This window comes from Chelonia mydas, chromosome 15 (assembly GCF_015237465.2).
Source record: "Chelonia mydas isolate rCheMyd1 chromosome 15, rCheMyd1.pri.v2, whole genome shotgun sequence".
Taxonomy (NCBI): Eukaryota; Metazoa; Chordata; order Testudines; family Cheloniidae; genus Chelonia; species Chelonia mydas.
In genome coordinates this window covers 29,221,289-29,244,944 of record NC_057856.1, presented here as the reverse complement: position 1 = coordinate 29,244,944, position 23,656 = coordinate 29,221,289, and the positions used below count along the sequence as shown (strand labels likewise).

The 23,656-nt window shown below is 48.3% G+C and overlaps 1 protein-coding gene across 6 annotated transcripts in view; it reads right to left on the bottom strand.

Annotated features, from left to right (window-relative positions):
• ACACB (acetyl-CoA carboxylase beta) overlaps window positions 1–23,656 on the bottom strand; it is an 85,904-nt gene that overhangs the window by 10,683 nt on the left and 51,565 nt on the right. For all 6 annotated transcript variants that reach the window (XR_006286081.1, XR_006286082.1, XM_043529914.1 and 3 more), the window contains 18 exons: window positions 22,584–22,697; window positions 22,355–22,468; window positions 21,745–21,834; window positions 21,446–21,564; window positions 11,832–11,969; window positions 10,993–11,092; window positions 10,805–10,912; window positions 10,499–10,555; window positions 9,974–10,015; window positions 9,645–9,860; window positions 8,480–8,635; window positions 7,114–7,317; window positions 6,249–6,404; window positions 5,690–5,812; window positions 4,597–4,866; window positions 2,262–2,359; window positions 1,765–1,885; window positions 1,119–1,229 (listed from right to left, as the gene is read on the bottom strand). Coding sequence is in view for 4 of the 6 variants with exons in the window: in XM_043529914.1 (XP_043385849.1) it covers window positions 1,119–1,229; window positions 1,765–1,885; window positions 2,262–2,359; window positions 4,597–4,866; window positions 5,690–5,812; window positions 6,249–6,404; window positions 7,114–7,317; window positions 8,480–8,635; window positions 9,645–9,860; window positions 9,974–10,015; window positions 10,499–10,555; window positions 10,805–10,912; window positions 10,993–11,092; window positions 11,832–11,969; window positions 21,446–21,564; window positions 21,745–21,834; window positions 22,355–22,468; window positions 22,584–22,697 (2,337 nt within the window). In the remaining 2 variants the exon portion in view is untranslated. The remainder of the gene's footprint in view (window positions 1–1,118; window positions 1,230–1,764; window positions 1,886–2,261; window positions 2,360–4,596; window positions 4,867–5,689; window positions 5,813–6,248; window positions 6,405–7,113; window positions 7,318–8,479; window positions 8,636–9,644; window positions 9,861–9,973; window positions 10,016–10,498; window positions 10,556–10,804; window positions 10,913–10,992; window positions 11,093–11,831; window positions 11,970–21,445; window positions 21,565–21,744; window positions 21,835–22,354; window positions 22,469–22,583; window positions 22,698–23,656) is intronic.

The following is a 23,656-nucleotide window of genomic DNA, read 5'->3' as shown; positions in this document are numbered from 1 at the left end:
ATGAAAAAATACTTCCCCCCACCCCACTCTCCTGCTGGTAATAGCTCATCTAAAGTGATCACTCTCCTTACAATGTGTATGATAATCAAGTTGGGCCATTTCCAGCACAAATCCTCCCCCCCCCGCCCCCCCACAAACCCACTCTCCTGTTGGTAATAGCTTATCTAAAGGAAAAAACAAGGGGAAATAGGTTACCTTGCATAATGACTTAGCCACTCCCAGTCTCTATTCAAGCCTAAGTTAATTGTATCCAATTTGCAAATGAATTCCAATTCAACAGTCTCTCGCTGGAGTCTGGTTTTGAAGTTTTTTGTTGTAATATCGCAACTTTCATGTCTGTAATCGCGTGACCAGAGAGATTGAAGTGTTCTCCGACTGGTTTATGAATGTTATAATTCTTGACATCTGATTTGTGTCCATTTATTCTTTTACGTAGAGACCGTCCAGTTTGACCAATGTACATGGCAGAGGGGCACTGCTGGCACATGATGGCATATATCACATTGGTGGATGTGCAGGTGAACAAGCCAACAGGAGAGTGGGTTTGCGTGGGGGGGGGAACCTGGATTTGTTCTGGAAATGGCCCAACTTGATTATCATACACATTGTAAGGAGAGTGATCACTTTAGATAAGCTATTACCAGCAGGAGAGTGGGTTGGGGGGAGGTATTTTTTCATGCTTTGTGTGTTAGTCTCTAAGGTGCCACAAGTCCTCCTTTTCTTTTTGCGAATACAGACTAACACAGCTGTTACTCTGAAAAATGACTTGCTCTGTGACCTTAACAAGTCTCTCAACCTTTCTATCTCAGGAAACACAGGGAAGTTGTGTATGCATTAATGTTTGTAGAGACCTTCAAATGCTGTGAATCACTTGTAATTCCCTTACTGGTCTCTTCTACACATATTCCCTGAATAACTCATCTGGTTTAAACATATATCACGTCCAGAGTACTGTGGAGTTTTTCTATGTGAAATATTAAGTATCCATTATGGAATTTTGCAGGTGGGAGACAGCAAATGTTTCTGGTTCCTACAAAAAAAGAGTGATAACTCAGCACAGGAAAGGACAATTTTCAGGGGAAAATAAAAGTGATGGGTGAAACTAAACTCCTCGTTACCTTATTTAAAGCACTAGCCCCAGTGAGGATGATGTGGGAATTCTCCACCTGTATCACTCGCTGCCCTAGCCTCACCAGGTAAGCGCCAATTCCAATGGCACGACACGTCACCTAAGAGATGCAGACAAGGAAGACAAAAGTTACTGACGAAAAAGGCCTACATAATCATGAGGAAGAATCAACAGAACTCTACATTCTTTTCTACCAACCTGGACGATAGGTAATGAAATGGCTGCTGCTAGTCTGTTTCATCTAAATGATATGCCATTACCACAATCAAAGTGACCTAATGAAGACTGAACTCTGACATTGTATACAATAACCTTGTTGTTTCACTCCGGTTTCAGGTTTCCAGCTGATAGTGGCTAGTTCTGGTCAATACTCTGTTGAATGTAGCATACCACTGGCATTTTAGGCCAGAAAGTACATTCTAAGCATTTCACAGCTTTAGCATACTTCATCTGAACATCAACAGCTGAGCTGGTTCATGAAGATTTCATAAATATTTGGCTCCACTTCACTTGGCCAACCCTGAGCGGCCTCATCCTGTGTGGCTTTAGAAGCAAATGCGACAGGCGCCTCATGTGCTGGATAAGAGTGAAGGAGAATGGCTCATAAAATCAGCTAACGATTCCAAAAGCCATACCATGCTAATGGTCACAATTTCATCATAAGCAATGGAGGACTCCCCAGCAATGGTACCAGATGCTCTCAGGTTCTCCACACCGAACCCTTCATCTTTACCGATGATATCAGTTAGGACATACCTGTGGGGAAGCAGAAGAGACAATACAGAGCCAGAGAAGACAACAGACCTAGTTTTCACAAGGAGCTTGCAGGTAAGGCCTGGGACTCTGGCACAGGAGACACCGTGTGACCAAGCGTGAGGCACTTTGCCTCTCTAGGCTGCAGTTTCTTCATCTGTGAAAGGGGACGATACTTTCACTGTCTCACAGGGGTGTGGTGGGGATAAATCTAAACACCTGACAAGTCCACGACACTGGACAGATGCTCTGGGCAGCTAGCTCCGTGCACCACAGTGGCTACGGTCAGTGTGCTGGCTTGATCAGAGCTCGGCGGGGAACTTACACCTCCAGCTCACAGTGTAGACATACGCAGGGACTTGAATACAAACCCACTCACCTGGACTCTCCTCCTTCCTCTACATGCTCACAGCGCACAGAGTTCACAGAGCTGACCCTCGTGTAATCCTGTGGCGTCAGGTACAAGTACTTGAACCCCTTCCGATAAAGCGGGAAAGAATTAGCTGAAGAAGCTGCTTGCACAGCCATTAAATACACTATTTCCAACAGGCGCTTGCTACTTGCAAAAGTTAAAGTCTGTTACGATACAAGCATAAGCAGCTTGTAGTGCAGTTTTCACTGATTGGTAGTTTAAAAATCTAATACCTTATATAGAATAAAGCTGTACATGTATTTTGCTAATTTAAGTTTATAAAGCCCACAGTAATGTATTCATTTTATAATGCATACATACATACTTTTATATCGATATACCACCACATTACACATAACACACTGATACAGCATCACTAAACTGCAATAAAATGTATGCAAATGCCCACTAGTGGCTAAGAGAATAAACAGAAACCCTTAAATTCATTGGGTAAAATTTTCAAAGCATAGAAATTACTTAGGGTCCTTAAGCCCTAACGTCCCATTCGCTTACAATGAGTTAAGCACCTTAACTTAGGCACCTAGCTCGCTTTTGGACAATAAGACTTCAGTCATTTTGGGAGTTTTTAAAATTTTGCCCATTGTTATTTTAACCGTAGGGTTATTTTTTAGCCTGGACTGCGAGATAAAAAGAATAAACCTAGCTTTAGACCCAGTGATGAGCTGCCAAAATCTTAACAACTGGTTCCCTCCTCATCCCACGAGGGGGTCGTGGCACACCCCTGCCCCCCAGGACCTTGACGCCCCCGCCCCAGGACCCCTGCCCCATCTACCCCCCTCCCCTGTCCCCTGACTGCCCCCAGAACCGGGCAGGAGGGTCTCATGGGCCACTGTAGTGGGTGCCCACCCCGCCCCTAAGAGCCAGAGGGACCTGCCGGGGCGAGGTGGGGAGTCCTGGTGGTGTTTACCTTGGGCAGCTCCCGGGAAGCATCCAGCAGGTCCCTCTGGCTCCTAGGGGCGGGGGAGTGTAGCTAGGGGGTGAGGAGGGGGAGCAGCCACTCCCCCCACTGATCACATCAAAAGTGGCGCCTTAGGCAACCACTCCCTGGGTGCTCTGGCGCCGGAGCCCCCACGGGGAAAATTTGGTGGGTGCAGAGCACCCACTGGCAGCTCCCCGCCCTGCCCCGCGCCCGGCCCCAGCTCACCTCACCTCTGCTCCGCCTCCTCCCCTGAATGCGCCGCCCCGCTCTGCTTCTCTCCCCGCCACCCCCCCCAGCTTCCCGCAAATCAGCTGTTCGCGCGGGAAGCCGGGGAGGGCTGAGACGCAGGCGGCAGCTTCGCGCTCAGGCCCAGGGAGGCGGAGGTGAGCTGGGGCGGGGAGTGGTTCCCCTGCCCGGCCCCCACCCCACGGATTACCTGCTGCGGCACCAGCGGCCCTCCTCGTGCCCCCCTGCCCCAGCTCACCTCCGCCTCCCTGGGCCTGAGCGCGAAGCCACCGCCGGCGTCTCAGCCCTCCCAGGCTTCCCGCGCGAACAGCTGATTTGCGGGAAGCCGGGGGGGGGGGGGGGGGCACGGAGAAGCAGAGCTGGGCGGCGCATTCAGGGGAGCAGGTGGAGTGGAGGTGAGGTGAGGTGAGCTGGGGCCGGGCGGGGAACTGCCGGTGGGTGCTCTGCACCCACCAAATTTTCCCTGTGGGTGCTCCAGCCCCAGAGCACCCACGGAGATGGCGCCTAAGGCGCCACTTTTGGCCGGTGGTTAAATTTAGAAGCCCTTTTAGAACCGGTTCTCCCTCGCAGGACAACCAGTTCTAAAAGGGCTTCTAAATTTAACAACCGGTTCTAGTGAACTGGTGCGAACCGGCTCCAGCTCACCACTGTTTAGACCCATGCACAGCACAAAGAACCCCGAACCACATGCACAGAACTGACTATCGGCCACCCAGAGACCAGTCTGACTCAACTGAGCCTCTACAATCAGTCCACTGAATTCTCAGGCTGCCCCTTCTCCTGCGTCCTGCTTTGAAAGGGGCATTTTAGCGCCACCTTCTGGTTTCCTGATCCAGTTAGTGGGTTCACCAGACACTGCAGAGAGGGGCTGGAGGGAGATCCCACAGCCCAAAGGTGGCAGCCAACAGACAGGATGTAGATAGAGGGCACGTGGAGGTGGGGGGACCTGCTCGTGAGGAGAGCCCTGCAATTGGACTTGTGTATTAACCCCGTATGTTATCAAATCCCATTTAATCTCAGGACTGCTGTTGCATCTTTCAACCCTTCTGATTCCCAAATTGCATCTTTCACAGAGAGGGTTTTTCCCCCCTACTGCAGTGAGACACATGCACCTACCTTGTAGGGATCCGTGGGATCCACCCAGGCTACCTGGAACATGTGCTTTATCTCATCTGCAAACCCTATCCGTGCCCCGCTGTTCGCTGCAATGTAGATCTGTGGGATGCCTTCCGAGCGGGCCAGCTGTGAAGCTCGCAGGAAGAGCAGATCCTCCTCGGGCCCAAAGGAGCCAATCTTGTAGGTGATGTCGTTGCTGATAACAATGATGTCTCGGCCTCTGGGATACTCAGGGGTTTTCAGCTTCATTTTGAAAGCAACCATCCCAACCTGCCAAAAGAGATATCAAGTCACAAGAGCAAGTTTCTCGAGAGGAAGTAAATACTAGTTGTAGGCTACACTCTGTCACAGATTAATCAATGGCTCTGCATACACACACAGCTTCTACTCCCAACACCATTCTCCGAACTTTAAAATGTAACTCAGGTTGATTTGTTCAACCTGCAGAAGTTCAGGCTTCTGATAAAGTGGCTAGAACACCTGGGAAACAGTCAGTCACAGCTCAGACAGGATTCCCTAACCATTTATGCGATTCAATTCATTCCTCCGAGATGCACCACACAACAAACTCTGCACAGCATCTTGCAGGGCAGGAGGAAGGGCTCCACTTGAAAGTGATGCAGCCAAACTAAAAAAAAAGCCAATGAAATAGGCAGGGCTTGGAAAATTGTCCCAACACCTACTAGCCTAAGGACTCAGCCATGCTGAGAAGCACCTGTGTCACCACACACCTGTGAGATAACGGAACAAACGGTTGTGCACCATTTATTGGGATTATATTTACTTGTAACAGGTCAATCAGCTCTCTACATAATGCGTTCGACAGAAGTGCAACTTACATCTCTTCCTTTCATTATTCTGTAACTAATCTCTCTCTCTGGTTCCACTCCATTCTCTCTCTCTTTTCCTTCCTATAACAGATCACGATGAATCTTTTTCTGTGTTGCCTTTGGTGTCTGTTTCCTTCTCTCTCCTTCATCTCTCTTTCCCCCCCACACCTCTTCCCTTCTGTTTTCTGTGTTTCCCACTCCCACACCATACCTCCCCAGCTCTACACTGTCTCCCACCTACTCCCTACTCATTTTGTTCATACCTCATTTCCTCCAGGTACCCTGTTCATCTCCACCAGCTGCCCCTGGGAATCCAACACTAACTCAGTGTAGGTTAGAACATCTTTGGGGTACATTTCTGTAGAGCCCCACAATTTAAAGAGAGCCTGCAAAAGAACCAGTTAAGAGAATTACACACACACACACACACCACGAGACAGAAATCATGTGCTGAAGTAGTTCAACGGCTACTGCTGCACCACAAATGAACATCCAATTAATGATATTCTAGTTATTTAAATAAAGAGGGGACAAGAACAATTGACAACACAGCTCAGCTTTGTTTCTTGTTGTACAGGACATTCTGGTCCAGCTCCTTAGCTGGCATTCCCCCACTGAAGTCAGCAGAGCTGTGTCAACTGTACATCAGCTGAGGATTTCCTTAGAAAACACTTAACATAAATGAACCTGTTTTTATGCTAGTTGGGAGTAGAGAGGGTTCACCCCTTGGCCTCTCCCCCCCAAGCAGGAAAACTGGAAATGGAACTAGGAAAGGAAAGGAAATGATGGGAATATTTCCAATGGCTACTTAGCAGGCCTTACCTGCTTGAACATTTCAGGGAAGTCATACACATAGGTAGTGCCTAGCGACTGTGCCTGGAAGCGCTTCGATTGGAGCAGGTCCTTGGTAACATATGGTGTGTTAATCAGCATCCCATGCTGCGGCCCTTGCTTATCCCCATAGGAGTGAAACATAATCTAAAGGGAAGGTCGAGAGTCAGTTCCCCTCCTACTCAGGTGACTTGTTCATTACAAAGTTAATGCACAATCCCTCAGATGTGTGGTGCGGAGAGTGGTTTAGAAATGTTAGATCAGTGAGTATATGACAACAGCTCTACACCTTCAGTGATAACGGGATTCAATACAAAACAACGATGTATCCAGCTTGGGTGGGGAAGTCACAGATGGTATTGTAATAAAACTAGCAGTGTCTGCATGCACCACTGCCCTCTGCTGCTCGGAATCAGAACTGTGCAACTATGTGTTATAAGGCCTACACTGCTCAGAGCCGGCAGCAATTCTCCTTTAGCTTAAGTGGTGCTTTTGGAGCAGGAGGGTCAGAGTTCCGTTCCTGATGTCACTTGGCGGTTCCAAGTAGCTAGAGTGTGCAGCTGAATGACAACTGTGGCCCCAGACTTGTTACAATAGTTTCGGGAATTGTAACACCTTGAGTGACAGCTCCCAGGCCCTGGTCGCCGTGACAGGAACTACTGACTCCAGCCTTAACAGGTGCAGAAATCCCTCCTGATGCTACCATAACTGAGTAATTGTACTTGCTCAACAATGGTAACAAGATCTGGTGAAAGGAAAGCCTGGGGAGAGACAGTCTGAGCAGAGAGGAAAACGCTTTCAGCCTTTTTTTTTTTTTTAAATGCACTCGGCACTAGCTCCAGTGTAAATCACTCACATTCCCAGTCCTGGGATCATTCACTTCTTTGTAGAGACTAATATCCAGGTAGTAGCCGGACTCATTGGTCAGGAAGAGGCGGATAGGAATGGCTTTGCCAACAGGAGTTAAACGGATGTTGATCTTCACTTCAGCTTGCAGGACCCGGAGTTTCCACAACCTGCTGCCGTAGCGCATCACCATGGAGCGGACAGCCTCCTCGATCTAGGGACACAAACACCAGACACCTGGGAATGCTTGCAGATGTAACAGGGAAATCTCAAATGGTTTCATTCAGTCAAGCCGATTAGTCTCATGACTACGTAACACCACACTCTTGGCCGTAACATGGCACAAGTCTAAGCCCAAGAGCATCTTCCCCCTGTCCTGATCCTTTTCAGCTTTCACACGCCGACATTTTAAATGCGTACCAATGAGAAACTGCTAGGTGTCCCCCTTCCCTGGCCCTGCACCACCACCTCCCTGCTCTGAGCTCCGGTATGACTGCAACAACCTCCTAGTCCCTCCAGCTGAGTGCAACTTGGTGCTGCCAAATGTGTTTGCCTGACAGGAAAAAAAAAGACTGGTTGTGTGAAACAAGTTATCTGTTACTGGTTGTGAGAAACAAGATGTGGAATCTCAGTAACTGGAGGTTAACAGCAAGTTAGACAAACACCTGTCAGGGATGGTCTACATAACAGGTAGTCCTGCCTCAATGCAGGGGACTGGACTAGATTACCTATCGAGGTCCCTTCCAGTCTTACACTTCTATTTGTTCTCCCTCCCTCCCTGCTTCTCGGTTCCTGACAGCCCCGAAAGCAAGGGTCCACTGATCCCCTGGCAGTGGTGGGCAGCCACTCAGTACCACTCACCAACCATTTTACATGAGAATTCCTGCAGGTCTAAGTTTAACATACTAGTTCATTCCTATGTTGGCGGTCTCAGCATCTCCCCAGCACACGGCACCTCCACCATGAGTGCACAGTTAGAACAGGAGGCAAAGCACACATTCCAATGCAGCCACATGGAGGTGTTGGGAGTCTGAGTCCTACAGCTAATGGAGTGGAATGGGGGAGAGGGTGGAGGGAGAACAGGACAGCAACAGGATGGTCACTACTTGGGGGAAGAAACGTCTCCCATCCCTCCCAATTGCTGCCCCTATAGCCAAACCTACCACGGTGAAACCTCTGCATACAGGAAAACATGTGGCTGTTCCATTTTTAGTGCCCATTAGAAGTGAAAAAGAAAAGTTATTATTTGTATTACCATAGCGCCTTGCAGCCCTGGTCACGGACCAAGATCCTGGGATGCTAGGCGCTGTACCGATACAGACCAAAGAGGTGACTGCTGCCCCAGAAAGCTTGTTCTCCACTTCGACGAAGCTCACCTTGGACGGATCCATGATGACAGTAGGCACAAAGTTGAGGAAGATATGGTTACAGTCAGTGCGGACACTGGTGTTGCTGAAGGCCACTTCCAACTCATCCATTGCTTCCAGGAGTAACCGTTCACCCTCGTTCTGCAGGTATTCAAAGGAGGCCTCCTAGAACAGGGCACAGGGCAGCACGTGAGCTGGGAATGGACAGCAAGTGGCAATACCGCCACAGGTAAGAGAGAAGCTTGTCCCTGCCCGAATCAGGCTGGCGAGCAAAAGCACAGCCTTAGCCTCCAGCTGTAATACGGAAGTGTAGCCCATGGCCGTGACAGGGTCAGAGCATGGCATTGGCACCTGCAGTCTCAGTGTGTCACCCTCCTATATTAAAAAGGAGCAGAGCTGCAATACGTTCCTTCACAGACACAACTGGGCATGTAATCCTGAGCTCCTGGCAGGCCAATCTTCGGACTGGCAAAGTTTGGGCACCCCCCAAAGCAGAAATGCCCCACACCCTAGCTATTCTAGATCGCAGTCCTTAAAGCCAGAGTAAAATAACAGCAAAGAAATCATAGCTTTTCCCACTGGGTGTTTCTGAACACTATCCATTCATGCTTCAGCAGCTTCGTGGAGGAAAAGGTGATCTCCGAGAGAAAGTGACCTGGAGGTGAGGGGCTATTTCAAACCTGTCCCCAGCTGGTTGTGGCCAGAAGGATGGACTTGGGGCTAAGGCACTAGACTAGGACCATGGATATTGGGGTTCAATCCCCAACTCAGCCACAGATGCCCTGCATCAGCATAGGCAACTTATTTCAATCTGTGCCTCAGGCTCCCCAGAGGATGGCATGCGGTTGTAAAGATATATTCATCAACGCCTGCGAGACACTATGGAGATGGGGGATGGAAAGTGTCATGGCTGGCCAGTAGTTTCTACCACATCTAGCCAACATGTTTCTGCACCTCAGAACCATCCTCACAACTGGTCCCCTTCTTGGCAGCCACAGCAGACTGTCTAAAAACGAGTGGCACATGCCTATTCAGAGAGAGGGGTAGGAATACACCACAGGCCCATCCCGCCCTGAACAACACTCTTCCAGAGAGCTGTACAGGTCTGGACAAAGCAACAAAAACATGGTATTAATTTCAAATCACAGCAGAAAGGAACGCAAAGTCCTTTTACCTTAGTGATGAGATCAGAGTGTCTTATAATGGCTCGTATGAAAAACCTGTAGTCAGTAACTTCATTGCCCTCTTCCACTTTGGCAGCTCCTAGATAGAGGTGCATCCTGTGGTTGGCACAGGGGACAGCAGTCAGGTCAAAGTTACGCATCCGATTCAGCTCCAGCTGGAAGGCCAGGGCTGGTTCCAAGTGCCGATAAATGCGGTCTTCTGCAAACTGAGTGCACGCCAGAGAAGAGAGCAAACCTCTGTTTGACTTTGGAATAATTTCATTATTTCTAGAGCTGACTTAAGAGACATCAAACAGTAGAATCAGACAATGAGCCTTACCTCATCTCTTGCTCTAAATGTAAAAAACTTTGGAAATTCGCTCTACAAAAGGAAAAAAACAGACACAACAACAAAATTAACTCAGCAATGGCATTAAATACAGACAGGAGACTCAAGCAATTCTCACCTGTACTAACAAAAATGGCATTTAAACACAACACAGTGAAGTCTCCCCCGAAAGAGGAAGAGCAACTTGTAACATCTTTGTTTTGAACCCATCCCACCCCATCAAAAAACTGAGTTGACAAAATAACATTCACATTTTATATTAAGAGTACCCTCATATAAAGAGCAACACAATAGATATGTCAATCTATTGTTACAGAGGCTAACAGGTTGCTTATAACCATCCATAACACCTTCTACCGATGTCCTTCTTTTATCCCTCTAACACATACTACTAATGTCTGTAACAGGCTTGTAAACCTCTAGCCATCATTTATTAGCCTTTAAAAACTACATGGAGTGTACCTTTAAAAGTGTGACCAAAATGATACTGCAACTCAAAGCCCTCTCCCTGCTCACCTTCTGCACAATTAAAAATGTGATTCTCCGGAGGCCACAGTCAACAAGGATGTTTTTCTGTATGAAAAAACAGGAGCCAAGCATCATGTCACTGGCAAAGCCTTCATGTGCCCAAGGGGATTTTAAATCATCACCCCCAGGAAAACAAGACAACTCTGACAGACATTACCACTAACTCAGCAAATGAGAGCATTATACATTGCCTGCCAGGAGGACTGAAGTGACAGCTGTAGTACGTCGGGTGAGCATACTGTACAGGAGCTGCACCCCAAGTTTATAAGCAGAATAGTGTATGAGGCACAAGACCTTCGACTGAGCAAAGGTTCTGAAGACTGGCACCAGCTCCTCATCCTCAAGGTGGCTGGCCCATCGGATGGCTGTGTTCAGGATGTGGATGGGCTCCTCTTGGACGTTCTGAAAACAAGACAGTGAGGTCAATCCCAGAAGCATTCACGCTGCATCTCCAGAAGGACGCAACCAGATATCCGCCTCACCTTATTGTCCTCTTCTTCGTAGAGCGTGGATCGCGCCTCGCTGAACAGGGGACTCTCTGAGGGTGGATCGGCAAAGCAGGAGATCACTTCATCAAAATTCCTGGCAGAATCCAAACAGGTTGTGGTGGATAAGTCAGTGATTTATCAAGCTAGACAAGTCCTTGCACACAACCCACCTGATACAAAAACCAACAGCCTTGAACTACGGAGAGTGTTCCCTGAAGACAAGCATTCAGCAGGGAATTGGGAGTGTTCCCTGAGGACAAGCATTCAACAAGGAGTTGGGTACCATCAGCAGCAAAGGAAAAACTTGCCTGTGACTCAAGGAGACTTCGGTTCAATTCCACAGACTCCCTCTGTGACCTTGGGAAAGTCACTTGTTAACCTAGCCTCCTCCAAAGTTCACAAGGGTGTGGTAAGGATTAACCCATTAAATGGCTGTGAGGCACTCAGATACTATGGTGGTAAGGGCCGTAAGGACCTACACACGGACAGGCAAGCACTCCAGAAGAGTTACAAGTTACAATCTATTTAACAAGTGTTTCCATGAATTAAAAAAGCAACAGTTTGCCTAAGTGAATCATCATCTCCTCCCGCTTTGAGTGTCATGCTGGAAACATCTTCTGCAGCTGCCTGATACTGAGCTTTAGCAAGATCCTTTGAACTCAGAGCATTTCTTAATGGTCAGACTGAAGACCGTGCAGCACAAAAGTAAACACTCACACGTTTTGCTTTGGTATAACAGTGGTAGTACTGGGTTAGCATAATGGAGGTGGTGTTTGGCTAACACTATGTCTTCTATTTATTCCCCCCCCTCCCCCGCAGCCTTCCCTCCATACCTTGTGAAATCTTCAAATCTGTCGAAAGCAACCATGGCTCCCATTCTCTGACACAGAGGAGAAAAGCCGCTGTCCATGAACAGCTCGGTGCTATGCCTGGCTAGGTCAGGGTTCGATACGCTGATCGGGATAGACATTCTGTACAAAGAACAAGAGAGCAGTTAGATAGGACATGGATACAGGTAATACGCATGTGATGCAAGGAAACAGCTTATCTAGAATTCATGCTTATTTAAAAAAAGAGAATTACCTGAATAAATCTCCCTCCCCCTCCTCTTCCCTCCCTGGAGTTGAGGTGTCTAAAGAATCCCATCCACACTGCCTCCTTAGCCACCAGTGTCTTGTTAAGGTTTCCTTTTCTTTACCCAGATCAGACCTAGTGACAACTATTCAGTGAATTTGTTTAAAATTTGCAATTTGTTTAAAAACCCTTCAACAATCACATCAAGCTCACTGCAAAAGCACTCTGTTTGACAGGCCCCGGGGTTTCTGGGGAAACCTGAGGGTAGGTGGTTTTAGGGGCAGTGAGATGGGGTTTGCCGATATGTTTTTCCATTTTATTAAACTGCTGGGTGATGTTTTCACTGGTTGTGATTTTAATTGCCATGTGGTGCCTTGAGCTCTCTTCTCTATTACATTTCTTTTAAAAATCGAAAGAACGATCTACCCAGCTTACGTATGTCTGAAAAGGGGCCTGTCATGGAGATCCACATGCCAATAACAATAGCAAACACACGCAGACAGACAGACACACACACAGAGGAAAATAGCCTTTCTGCACAAGTCATGTGGCTCGGGAGCTGGATGCAAGGCACCAAACAGAAATACTGGCAGCCTCAACTCAGCCCTACAAACCTTCCTCCTGGGTAGTCCCCCTGGAGGGCCCCAAAGCATCCTCTTCCTTTTCACTGACAGCTCAGTGATCCCAGTTCCTCCACTGGAGACAACCAGCCATGCAAGGAACAGGTGGGGATTTTAACTCTGCTTGGGCTCACTGGCTATCTGCAGCATGCTCTCCCCACACCGTGCTAGCCATTTGTTTCTTGGAGTTAAAAACAGACCGCCTGTTCAGATCTCTTATGTTTCCTGGTTAGCGGATTCCCAGGAATTGCTAGTGCTTCGACTCGCAACACTGGCTCACGAGGACTATAAGGATTTCCCTTCGTTTCCAGGCCCCCCAGCAAGTCACGTTTAAAACACGCCAGTGTCAGCCTCAGCCTGACAATCCCACGGCTACCCTGTAGGCAGTGTTACTGGTGTCTCCATCACACAGTGCCAGTGGCAGCACTGGGCAGTATTCCATAAAGGAATCTGCTATAATCTTAATATACCCCATAGCCTCAAAGCCTTGGGTCACTGATACTATTTTGCATCAGAGGGAGGTTAAATCTGGGGTGGAATCTCACCGAGAACCCAATAATGCTGCCGAGCAAGGCAAGTCCCCTCTCCTGGCAGGGTTTGGGCACTGCACCCCCCATCATCAATAATTCTTCCATGCCAGTCAGGGAGCGTAAGATTGGATCAGTCTCCCCTGCAGAGCACCAGTGACTGAGTTCTGCACAGAGGGAGTCTAGTATTCCTGCCTCTGCCTGGGGCAGTTTTGCAATGAGATGAGAAAGCTACTCACCTTACAGTAACTGAAGTTTTTCGAGATGTGTGTCCCTGGGGGTGCTCCACTCTAGGTGTTGGTGCGTCCCGGCACCGTTGATCGGAGATTTTCGGTAGCAGAGCCTGGTCAGGACGCACACGCTCAGTTGGTATCTCCCATCCCGCACCCTCCTCAGTTCCTTTCTCTACCATGGAGAAATCATACTAGTACTTCAAAGTAGAGGGGAGGAGGGCGGGGAGTGGAGCACCCACAGACACACGCATCTCGAAGAACTTCAGTTACCACAAAGTGAGTTACTTTCTCTTCTTCTTCGAGTGCTGTCCCTGTGGGTGCTCCACTCTAGGTGAATGTGTAGCAGTTCCCACTATGGTCGGCGGGACTTTGGAGATGCGGCAGTGAGTACTGTAGAGAGTACTGTATGGCCTACTATGGTGTCTGCCGTGGTATCTTGCATGATAGCATAGTGTTTGGCAAACATGTGTTCAGATGACCATATAGCCGCTTTACAGATGTCAGGGATGGGTACGTTATGTAAGAAGGCAACAGATGTCAACATAGCTCGAGAGGATTGAGTTCTAATGCCTTTGGGCAGTTGAATATTTTGAGTGTGGTAACAGGATCTGATGCAGTCAGAGATCCACTTGGCCAGACGTTGTTTAGAGATAGCCGTTATCTTTCGATCTTTCGGTAATGGAGACAAAGAGTCATGGGGATAGAAAGTAGGTAAGTATATTGGTTGGTTAAGGTGGATACCACCTTAGGGAGAAATTTAGGATGTGGTCTCAGAGTGACTTTATCTTTGGAGAAGACTGTGTAGGGAGGATAGGCCATCAGGGCGCTCATTTCTCTTACTCTCCTTGCTGATGTTATTGCAACTAAGAAAGCTACCTTCATGGACATATGAAGAAGAGATGAGGTAGCCAAGGGCTCAAATGGAGGTTTCATGAGACCGTGAAGAACGAGGTTAAGATTCCATGTAGCTGCTGTTGGGTAAATTTCAGGGCAGAGATTTTGAAGGCCCATGAGAAATCATTTTATGGTGGGGTGGGTAAAGAGTGAGTAACCTTCTAACAAGTCATGGAAGGTAGTAAGCGCCGCCAGGTGTACTTTGATGGAGTTGAGCGAGAGTCCATCCTGTTTTAATTGCAGAAGGTAGTCCAGGACGTTATGGAGGGTCACCGTATTGGGTGTTAAGTGATTACATGAGCACCAGAGGGCGAAATGCTTCCACTTCTGCAGGTAAGTACTATGTAGGAGGACGTATCAGACTTGCTCAGAACAGGCTAGTTCATGGCTTTGGAACCATGAAGGAACCAGGCTGTCAGGTGGAGCTTTTGGAGCTGGGGGTGAAGGACCTGTCCGTTGTCCTGGGAAAGGAGATCTGGCCTGCTGGCGAGAGCCCGTGGATGACAGGAGGACAGGCAGAGCAGGTAACGATACCATGTCTGTCTCGGCCAAGCTGGGGCAATAAGCATGACCCGGGCCTTGTCGTCTATGATATTCCGAAGAACCCTGTGTAGATGGGATAACATGGTTTTGGTAATTAAATATTCATGGTAAATAGGCCCAATGGTCTGTGATGGGCTATTAGATGGGGTGAGATCCGAGTTACCCAGGAAAGAATTTTCTGTAGTATCTGGCTGATGAATCTTGCCCATATGCTCAGGGTTTAGCTGATCGCCATATTTGGGGTCGGGAAGGAATTTTCCTCCAGGGCAGATTGGAAGAGGCCCTGGAGGTTTTTCGCCTTCCTCTGTAGCATGGGGCACGGGTCACTTGCTGGAGGATTCTCTGCTCCTTGAAGTCTTTAAACTACGATTTGAGGACTTCAATAGCACAGATATAGGTGTGAGGTTTTTTTTGTAGGAGTGGTGGGTGAAATTCTGTGGCCTGCGTTGTGCAGGAAGTCAGACTAGATGATCATAATGGTCCCTTCTGACCTAAATATCTATGAATCTATGGAAGGCGTAGAGGAGAGAGGTGTTCCACGGGATGAGGAACACGTCTCCTAGGGTTGCAATCCCAAGTCCCGTTCTGGAGCAAAACAGGCGACATTTTCGATTCTGGGTTGTGGCAAAGAGGTCTATTGACAGGGTGCCCCAGAGGGAGAAGAGCTGTTGAAGTATTGCGGGGTGCAGTTCCCATTCGCGTTCTGTCGAGAAGTGCCTGCTGAGTGCATTGGCAGTAGTGTTGTGGCAGCCAGGTAGGTAGGAAGCAATGATTTGTATGTGATGTTGTATGCACCAATTCCACAGTTGGATGGCTTCCATCCATAGGGAATGTGATCGGGCTACCCCTTGTCTGTTGATGTAGAACATACATGCTATGTTGTCTGTTAAGACCCGAATAGATTTGTTCTTTATGAGGGGAAGAAAGTGAAGGCATGCTCGCCTCACCGCTCTGAGCTCTAAGAGATTTATGTGTAGGCATGTCTCTGACGCGGACCATCGACCTTGTGCCCTGTGTCCCCCTAGATGCGCTCCCCAGCTGATTAGGGAAGCGTCCGTGGTGAACATGAGCGTTGGGGGTGGTTGCTGGAAGGGAACCCCTGTGCAGAGGTTTCCTGGTCTTGTCCACCAATATAGGGAAGCTAGAACACTGGGAGGAGGAGTTTGCAGCATCCCTACGGTGTGTCTGTTGGGTTTGAAGTTGGAGTTGAGCCAGCCCTGAAGACATCTCATGTGTAGCCTGGCATACTTGACCACGAAGGTGGTGGCTGCCATGTGACCAAGGAGCTGTAGGCAGATTCTTGCCTGTGTCCTGGGACGAATAGAGAGCGTGTGTATGAGCTGTGTGATAGCAAGGAATCTGTGATATGGGAATGAGACTATGCTTCAGATTGAGTCCAGATGAGTTCCAATGAACTCGATCTGTTGTGTAGGAGTCAGGGTGGATTTTTGGACATTTATTTGGAGGCCTAGGCTGTGAAAGAGTGAGATGGCGAAATGGGTAGCTTGAAGTGTCTCGCCATAGGAGTTGCCCTTGATGAGGCAATTGTCCAGGTAGGGGAAAAGCATGATCCCCTGTCTGTGGAAGTGAGCCATGACCACGGCTAGAGTCTTAGAAAAGACCCTGGGCGCCGTGGAGAGTCCGAAAGGAAGAACTCTGTATTGAAAATGGTCATGACCGATTGTGAATCGTAGGAAGCATCTGTGAGCTGGATGAATTGATATATGAAAATAAATGTCCTGTAGGTTGAGGGCTGTGAACTGGTCCCCTTGATCCAGTGCAGGAATTATTGTGCCCAGTGTGACCATCTTGAATTCTTGTATCCTCACGAATTTGTTCAGTCGGCGTAGGTCTAGTACAGGCCTCCATCCCCCAGTCTTTTTCCGGGTCAGAAAGTAGTGGGAGTAGAACCCTTTCCCTCCATGTTGTGTCGGCACAGGTTCCACCGCGCGTAGTTGTAAAAGGTGCGCCACTTCTGCGTGAAGTAAGTGTTCGTGAGAGGGGTCCCTGAAGAGGGACGGGGAAGGGTGAAGGGTAGGAAGGTAGGATATAAATGGGATAGAGTAACTGGACTGAACTATTTCGAGGACCCAGCAGTCCTGTGTAATCCGCTGCCAGGCATGTTGGAAACTCTGGAAGCGGGGCCAAATGGCAAGTAGGCAGTGGAATCAAGGGGTGGTCATGCAGACCCTCGACCAATGTTTCAAAATTGTTGTTTATTCCCCGATGGGTGGGAGGTGGTTGTTTGAGCTTGATTTTGTCTGCGCTTAGGGGGTCTAGCGCAATTCCTAGTTATGTCCTATCGTTTGGGTTGAGTCCAATAATATTGTTGTGTACGTAGTCTTTGGTAGGGTTGGTATCGTCGTCTCCTGGGAAGAGATGGGTGAATGCCCAGGGTGCGCAGTGTCACTCTAGAATCTTTCATGGTGTGAAGGAGTTCATTGTTTTTTGTGGAAAAAAGTTTATCTTTATCAAAGGGGAGGTCCTCCACTTTGGTCTGCAGATCTTTAGGGATGCCGGATGCAGAGAGCCATGAAGATCTGTGCATAACCACAGCAGTTGCAGTAGTACCGGCTGCTGCGTCCACTGTGTCTAGAGATGCTTGTAGGGCCGTTCTGGAAATCAATTGGCACTCAGTAAGGATTGATTTGAAGTCTGCTCTCCTATCCTCTGGAATGGAGGAGGCAAATTCAAAAAGTTTATTGTAATTATCGAAGTCATAGCTGGCGAGGAGGGCAGAATAGTTCGCAAATCTGAATTGTAGAGTGGAGGACGAATAAACCTTGCGACCCAAGATGTCAAGGCATTTAAGGTCCTTGTCTTGCGGGGTGGGCTGAGATTGTGGCTGTTTTGTCATTTGTGCAACTGCATCCATGACAAGAGAGTTCGGTGGTGGATGAGAAAAAGGAAGTCAGTGCCCTTAGCAGGAACATCGTATTTACTTTCGGCCTTTTTGCAAGTTGGTAATAAAGAAGCTGGAGTTTTCCAGAGTGTGTCAGCAGGTTCCAGGAGTGCTTCGTTTATCATGATCTTTGAGGGCGCAGACGGTTGAAGGATTCTGACGAGTCTGTGTTGTGTCTCCTGAACTTCTTCTAAGGGGATGTCTTGACTGAGTGCCACCCTCCTGAAAAGTTCTTGAAATTGTTTACAGTCGTCCATGTTCTGTGGAGGCGGAGGGAAGAGGGCTCCGTCTCGAGCTGATGGAGAGTTAGGGGTCGGTGAGTCAGGATATGGTGCGTAGCTCATATTCTCAGGAGGGGGTTCAGGTACTCTAGAAGTGGACAGAGCTGGAAATCGAGGCACAGAAGGAGGTAGTGGTTTGGTGGAAGAGGTCTGAGGATGAGTGGAAGGAGGATGTGGCCAAGGGCACCACTGAGGCCAAGGCATAGGGTAGGAGAACCCAGGTGCCGCCTACAGGGGGGTGAAGTAGGGAAACTCAGGCTGGTGGCTGTGAGCCGTGACCTGATGTGGAAGAGGTTCCGGTGGAGGAGGAGAGGCAGGTGGGGAGAACTCTGCCTGCTGCTGTATATCAAGTTTGCTGTCAGTAAAGGTAGTCAGTTCAAGAGGGGCGAGCGGCTGTTCAAAAAGTGAGCCCTGTGTATCCAGGAGCAGGGAGTTAGGCTCAGGTGGCACTGAGAGATCACACTGAGTGAGAAACCGTTGCTCCTGCTCCCTGGGCTGCGCTGAGCAGGCTCTGTGCTCTAGCGTGTTATCAAGTGAAAGTGTCAGCGGTGCCGCAGAGCGCTTGGAGGTGCCTTGCAGGGGGTCCGCTGCTGGTGCCGGGGTGGGAGGCAGGCTCGGTGCCGACGTTCTTCTCTGCACCAGGGGTAGAGTGCGCTGTTGGCACCGTGTCTATTTTCGGTGCCAAGGGGACCGGCGCAGGAGGTTGGGTCCCTGCCTCTGCGCGAGCCACGGCTGAGGCGCCTGCCTTTGGTGCTGTCAGCACAGAGGGTAAGGATCTCGCGGGACACCCTTTACCCTTGTTAAAGTCTCTCCTTTGAGACTGTTGTGCTTCTTGCCTCTGCTCCAGAGAGGGTGAAGCAATGCTCCCAACTGGTTCGGATCTGGCCAGGGAGTGTGTGAGAGCGGGTTTAACTTTCCCCATCTCCAAAAATGGCTGCAGGGATTTTTCCATTGGAAGCATTTTAAGCCGCAGGGCCCTGTCGCGCCGAGCTCTTGACTTGAGGCTCGTACAGTGGAGACACTTTGCAGGGATATGGGTCTCCCTGAGGCACTTCACACAATGTTAGTGCTCATCCGACTGTGGCACGGAGTCGTGACAGGAAACACACTTTTTGAATCCTGAAGCCCCTGGCATTATGAATTAGAAATGGCAGGGGAGAGTATCTCAGAGGGAGACAAGCCTGAAGAGAAAAAAAAATTTTGTTTGTTTGTTTTGAAACTAAGTAACTAACTATGTAACTACACTAAAGGAAGGGAAACAACTGGGATGTAACTAATAAAGGACATAGAAATAGTTGTTACTGTTTCCTACAGAGACCAGGGAAGAAAAGTAGCACTGCCCCAAGTCCCGTCTTCAGCCAAGGATGGTTGAGAAGGAAATGAGGAGAGTGCGGGATGCACATGCTCAGGAAGATTCCAACGAGATGGGAGATACCAACTGTGTGCGCGCGTCCTGACCAGGTACTGCTACCGAAAATCTCCGATCAACGGCGCCAGGACGCACTTACACCTACAGTGGAGCACCTCCAGGGACAGCACTCGAAGAAGAATGTTTCCTTCTTTCAGCAGGATCTTCCCCCATCTCACAGTTAGTCCAACATACCAGAGGTTAATAATAAATTATTCATTTGTATTAACAGAGCTCTACTTGTGCCAAAAAAAAAAGAGAGAGCAAATAATCACAGGGCTGTGATTTCTCTAGAACCAAGCTAGGTTTACACAAGGACATAGGCTCCAAACTAAGCAACACGGTTAATTAATTCACATTAGAAACAGACCGGCAGATCCGAAAGGTCTTCCCTGACGTGAGCCCTTTTTTTGACTATGCCAGTACCGAACTACATCGTTTGGGCTCTGAGAAGAGAGCAGCCAAAGTTTGCTGTTGGTACTATTTACGTTAACCCGACCAGCTTTACTTTGCATGGTCATGGGCCAAGTGAAGACTGGGACTCAGGACTCCTGAGTTCTGTTCATTTCTATAGTTCTATCACTGAACTGCTGTGTGACCCTCGATGAGTCCTTTCACCTCTGAGTCCATCTATAGAATGGGGAAGACACCAGCTCAGTTTCCAGCCATGTGATGAGGAGTAACACCCACAGAGCACTTTGGAGATGTAAAGCCTCAAGCCTTTATTTTATTCTCCTGCCAGGCATACCTGGCTGCCTTTAACAGCTCTCCCCTCACATACTAAAAGCAGCGTGCACGGATGTCACTTAGTAGCTTAGGGTTTGTTCTGATTTCGGCTTCCAGAGCAGCATCCACTCAGCTTGAGGGACAAGACTGTGTGCAAACTTCTGCCCATCTCCCAGCACCACTAGGGAAGCCTGATTCAGAAATAACCCATTCTGCCCTGCTGGCCAGAGAGCAAAGTATCACCACAGCAGCCAGTAAGTCCCGGGGGAGAGAGAGAGAAATGAGCACACGGGGTAGAGTATTAATCCAGCGGGCGAAAATCACTTCTCATGCTTCGAAGAGAAAATTCTGCACTCTACCTGCTCAAAGCGGGGCTGCTGCCTCTGAAATCAGAGTATTGAACAACTCAGTGAGCTACTGCATGAAACACCTGCTCTTCAATTCACACAGCAAACCAACACCGTGCACCAGATGGAAAAGGGGATTTATTCACTAAGAGCACAACTAGGCAGGTTTAAAGAAAAGGAGGACTTGTCGCACCTCAGAGACGAACACATTTATTTGAGCATAAGCTTTCGTGAGCTACAGCTCACTTCCTCAGATAGCTTATGCTCAAATAAATGTGTTAGCCTCTAAGGTGCCACAAGTCCTCCTTTTCTTTTTGCAGATACAGACTAACACGGCTGCTACTCTGAAACTAGGAAGGCTTAGTAATTTTCCATTGAGGGTCTCCATCACTGAGTTAATGAGAAATTAATTAAACAGCTTTACAAAAGCAGGTGGTAAGGGGAGGATGCTCCAACCCCCTCATGTATCCATCGTTAAAGCTATCAAACCATGCAAGCATAGGCACCAACTCCGTGGGTTCTCCAGGGCTGGAGCACCCATGGGGAAAAAAAAACCGAGCTCCCCCTCGACCCACCCGATGCGTCCTGCCCACCGGCAGGCCCCGCCAATCAGCACCTCCCCCAACCCAATCAGCTGTTTCGCAGGGTGCAGGACGCTCTCAGGGGGAAGAACAAGGACATGGCACACTCGAGGGGGGGCGGAACTGGGCAGAAAGAGGCAGGGCATGCGTGGGGCCTTGGGGAAAGGGGTGGAGTGGGGGCAGGGCCTGGGGCGGAGCTTGGGGGTCAGGAACCCCCCAGCACTTTCAAAAGTCGGCGCCTGTGCATGGAAGTCGAGTTCATCAATAACCACACAGAACCGGGAAACAGACTAAGTGCAGGTCGTTCCTACCTATTTGGATGCGATGATGGCAACATAAACTGAAACTCTACCACACACGTGCCATCTGAGAGCTGACGATGCTGCAGGCTGTTTAGTTCATAGGCGATATATCCTCTCCTCACGTACACCTGACCAAAGAGGCAGGAGAAGAATTTAATTTGAAATCAGAGTGCTTTCCCACTGGCCAACCACTGAATCAACCACGATGTGCAACACAGCCTCTCTCACTGGCACTAAAAGCAGCTCCGGCTCTAAGAGCTGCATTACTTCTCAATAAATGGCAGCCAAAGTCTTAATTCACCCTTTACCTCCAGAGCTGCCATGCACACCAGCTGGTTGGAGTGGTAGAAGAAGGTGGGGAGCACATCAAAGATGGTGGTTTCCGAGAGGATCAGTTTCTGTCATGAAGAAAACAGAATTCAGCGCGAGGCACGGTTTGAACAACCCAGTGCCGGCATGAAAGACGAAGAAGAGATGGAAGTTACACAACTGCAGTTGCTCCAATCCTGAATCTCCCTCAGTAGCTTTTGCTAGATTCGTTAGCCTGCAGTTCACACTGAGGGTTTCAAATGATCTAAGGCGTAATCTAGAGTGCCCGTCACCACAGTTCTCAAATTCCAAGCATATGGCCCAGGTTTCCCTACTAGGGGAAAAGAATCCTCCATTCACTTCCTACCCCTTCTGAGGAGAAAGGCAGAAAGAGGGTGAACCTGTGCTACAGGCCTTCATCTGGAAGAGATCAGAAAGCAGCATTTCACATGGTCTGATATATACTAGCATCAATAGCTTAAGCTCCAAGACATTAATGCCTTTAAGGCCTTTGGAAATAAATGGCTTACAAATCAAACTGCTTCACTAAGAACTAACTAGAAGGTAAAATCCCATGCTTTATAATTAATTGTAAGAAGTAGTCACAACCTTTAGGTTTTCAGGGCAGAACTGGTGGCCGTACATGTCAATAGCAGACAGGAATATGGACTCCACCTGATTGTGTCTCAGTTCATAGGAAGGGAGGTGAGAGGCAATCAAAACCTACAAATAAAAAGAATCTAAATGAATGTCAGTGATTTGGAGGCGGAAGGGGAGGTTGGGGGGAAAAAAATCACCACGATTTAACAACATCGTGTAAACCATGAAACATACTAACCTGTCTGGCTCGCAAAGCCACTTTGGAGTGCTCCGTTTTACTGAGCTGTGTTAGCTCATTGAGAATGGCCATCAGCTCCTCCGTCATGGTGGAGTCTCGACCACACAGCTGGTCCTATTAAATATCCTTCCAGCGTTAATGACTAGCCCTTATTGAACAGAAACCTCCACCTACCTACATTCCTTACTTTGCCTACAAACGTCTGTGCACCGAACCAGGAAAACGTGCATTTCTCTTCTAACATACACACACACACAGAGCCAATTTTTTTGTTCTGGCCTTGGAATCTATATGAAGAGGGGACCACTGTGATCATCTAGTCTGATCTCCTTTACGGCACAGGCCAGAAAACCTCCCCTTTTCTTAAAAGTCAGCACAGAAAAGGGAAGATAATTTAATGAAGGCTCCACTAGTGAAGAAGCCACCAATAACAATTTTGGAGTCAAAGATGTTAAGAACAGATGATGTAAAGTTTGAAAAGAACTTTATGTTTTAAACGGGTAAGACCAAAATACTTCTTCAAAATGTCTGCGGAAGTTTAATTTTACAATAAAATCCGAGAGTGGAAATCTGATGTAATAGGCTGCATATCTGAGTTCTAATCGAAACTTGCCTCCCCATTTGCAAAGTAGATCTAATAAGGAGGCTTAATTAAAGATATTAAAACACTCTGAAGATGCTCTACATCAGATGCTCTGTACAAATATTAAGTATTATTAAGTGCTGTAAGAATATTCGAGACCTCACACACACACACAATGTACATGATGAATCGATCCATTATATTTGCTTTATTTTCCCCTTTCACAGATGACTGCAATATCTCATATCAACTCTCTTATTACAGGGAAACTTCCCACACTGGTAATTTTTCCAGAGTTCTCAGCTGCAGTTTGGCCTTCACTCTTACAACAATCCAACGGATCCCTTCCATAAAACTATTACCAGCAAGCCACTCGTCAAAACACAAGACTACAGACTGCTTTGTTCCCTCCCTCCCTTATTTCTCTATTTCCTTGAATTCAGAATTTGCCTTCCAGGTCAGAAGTAACACTCTACAGGGCATCTCAACA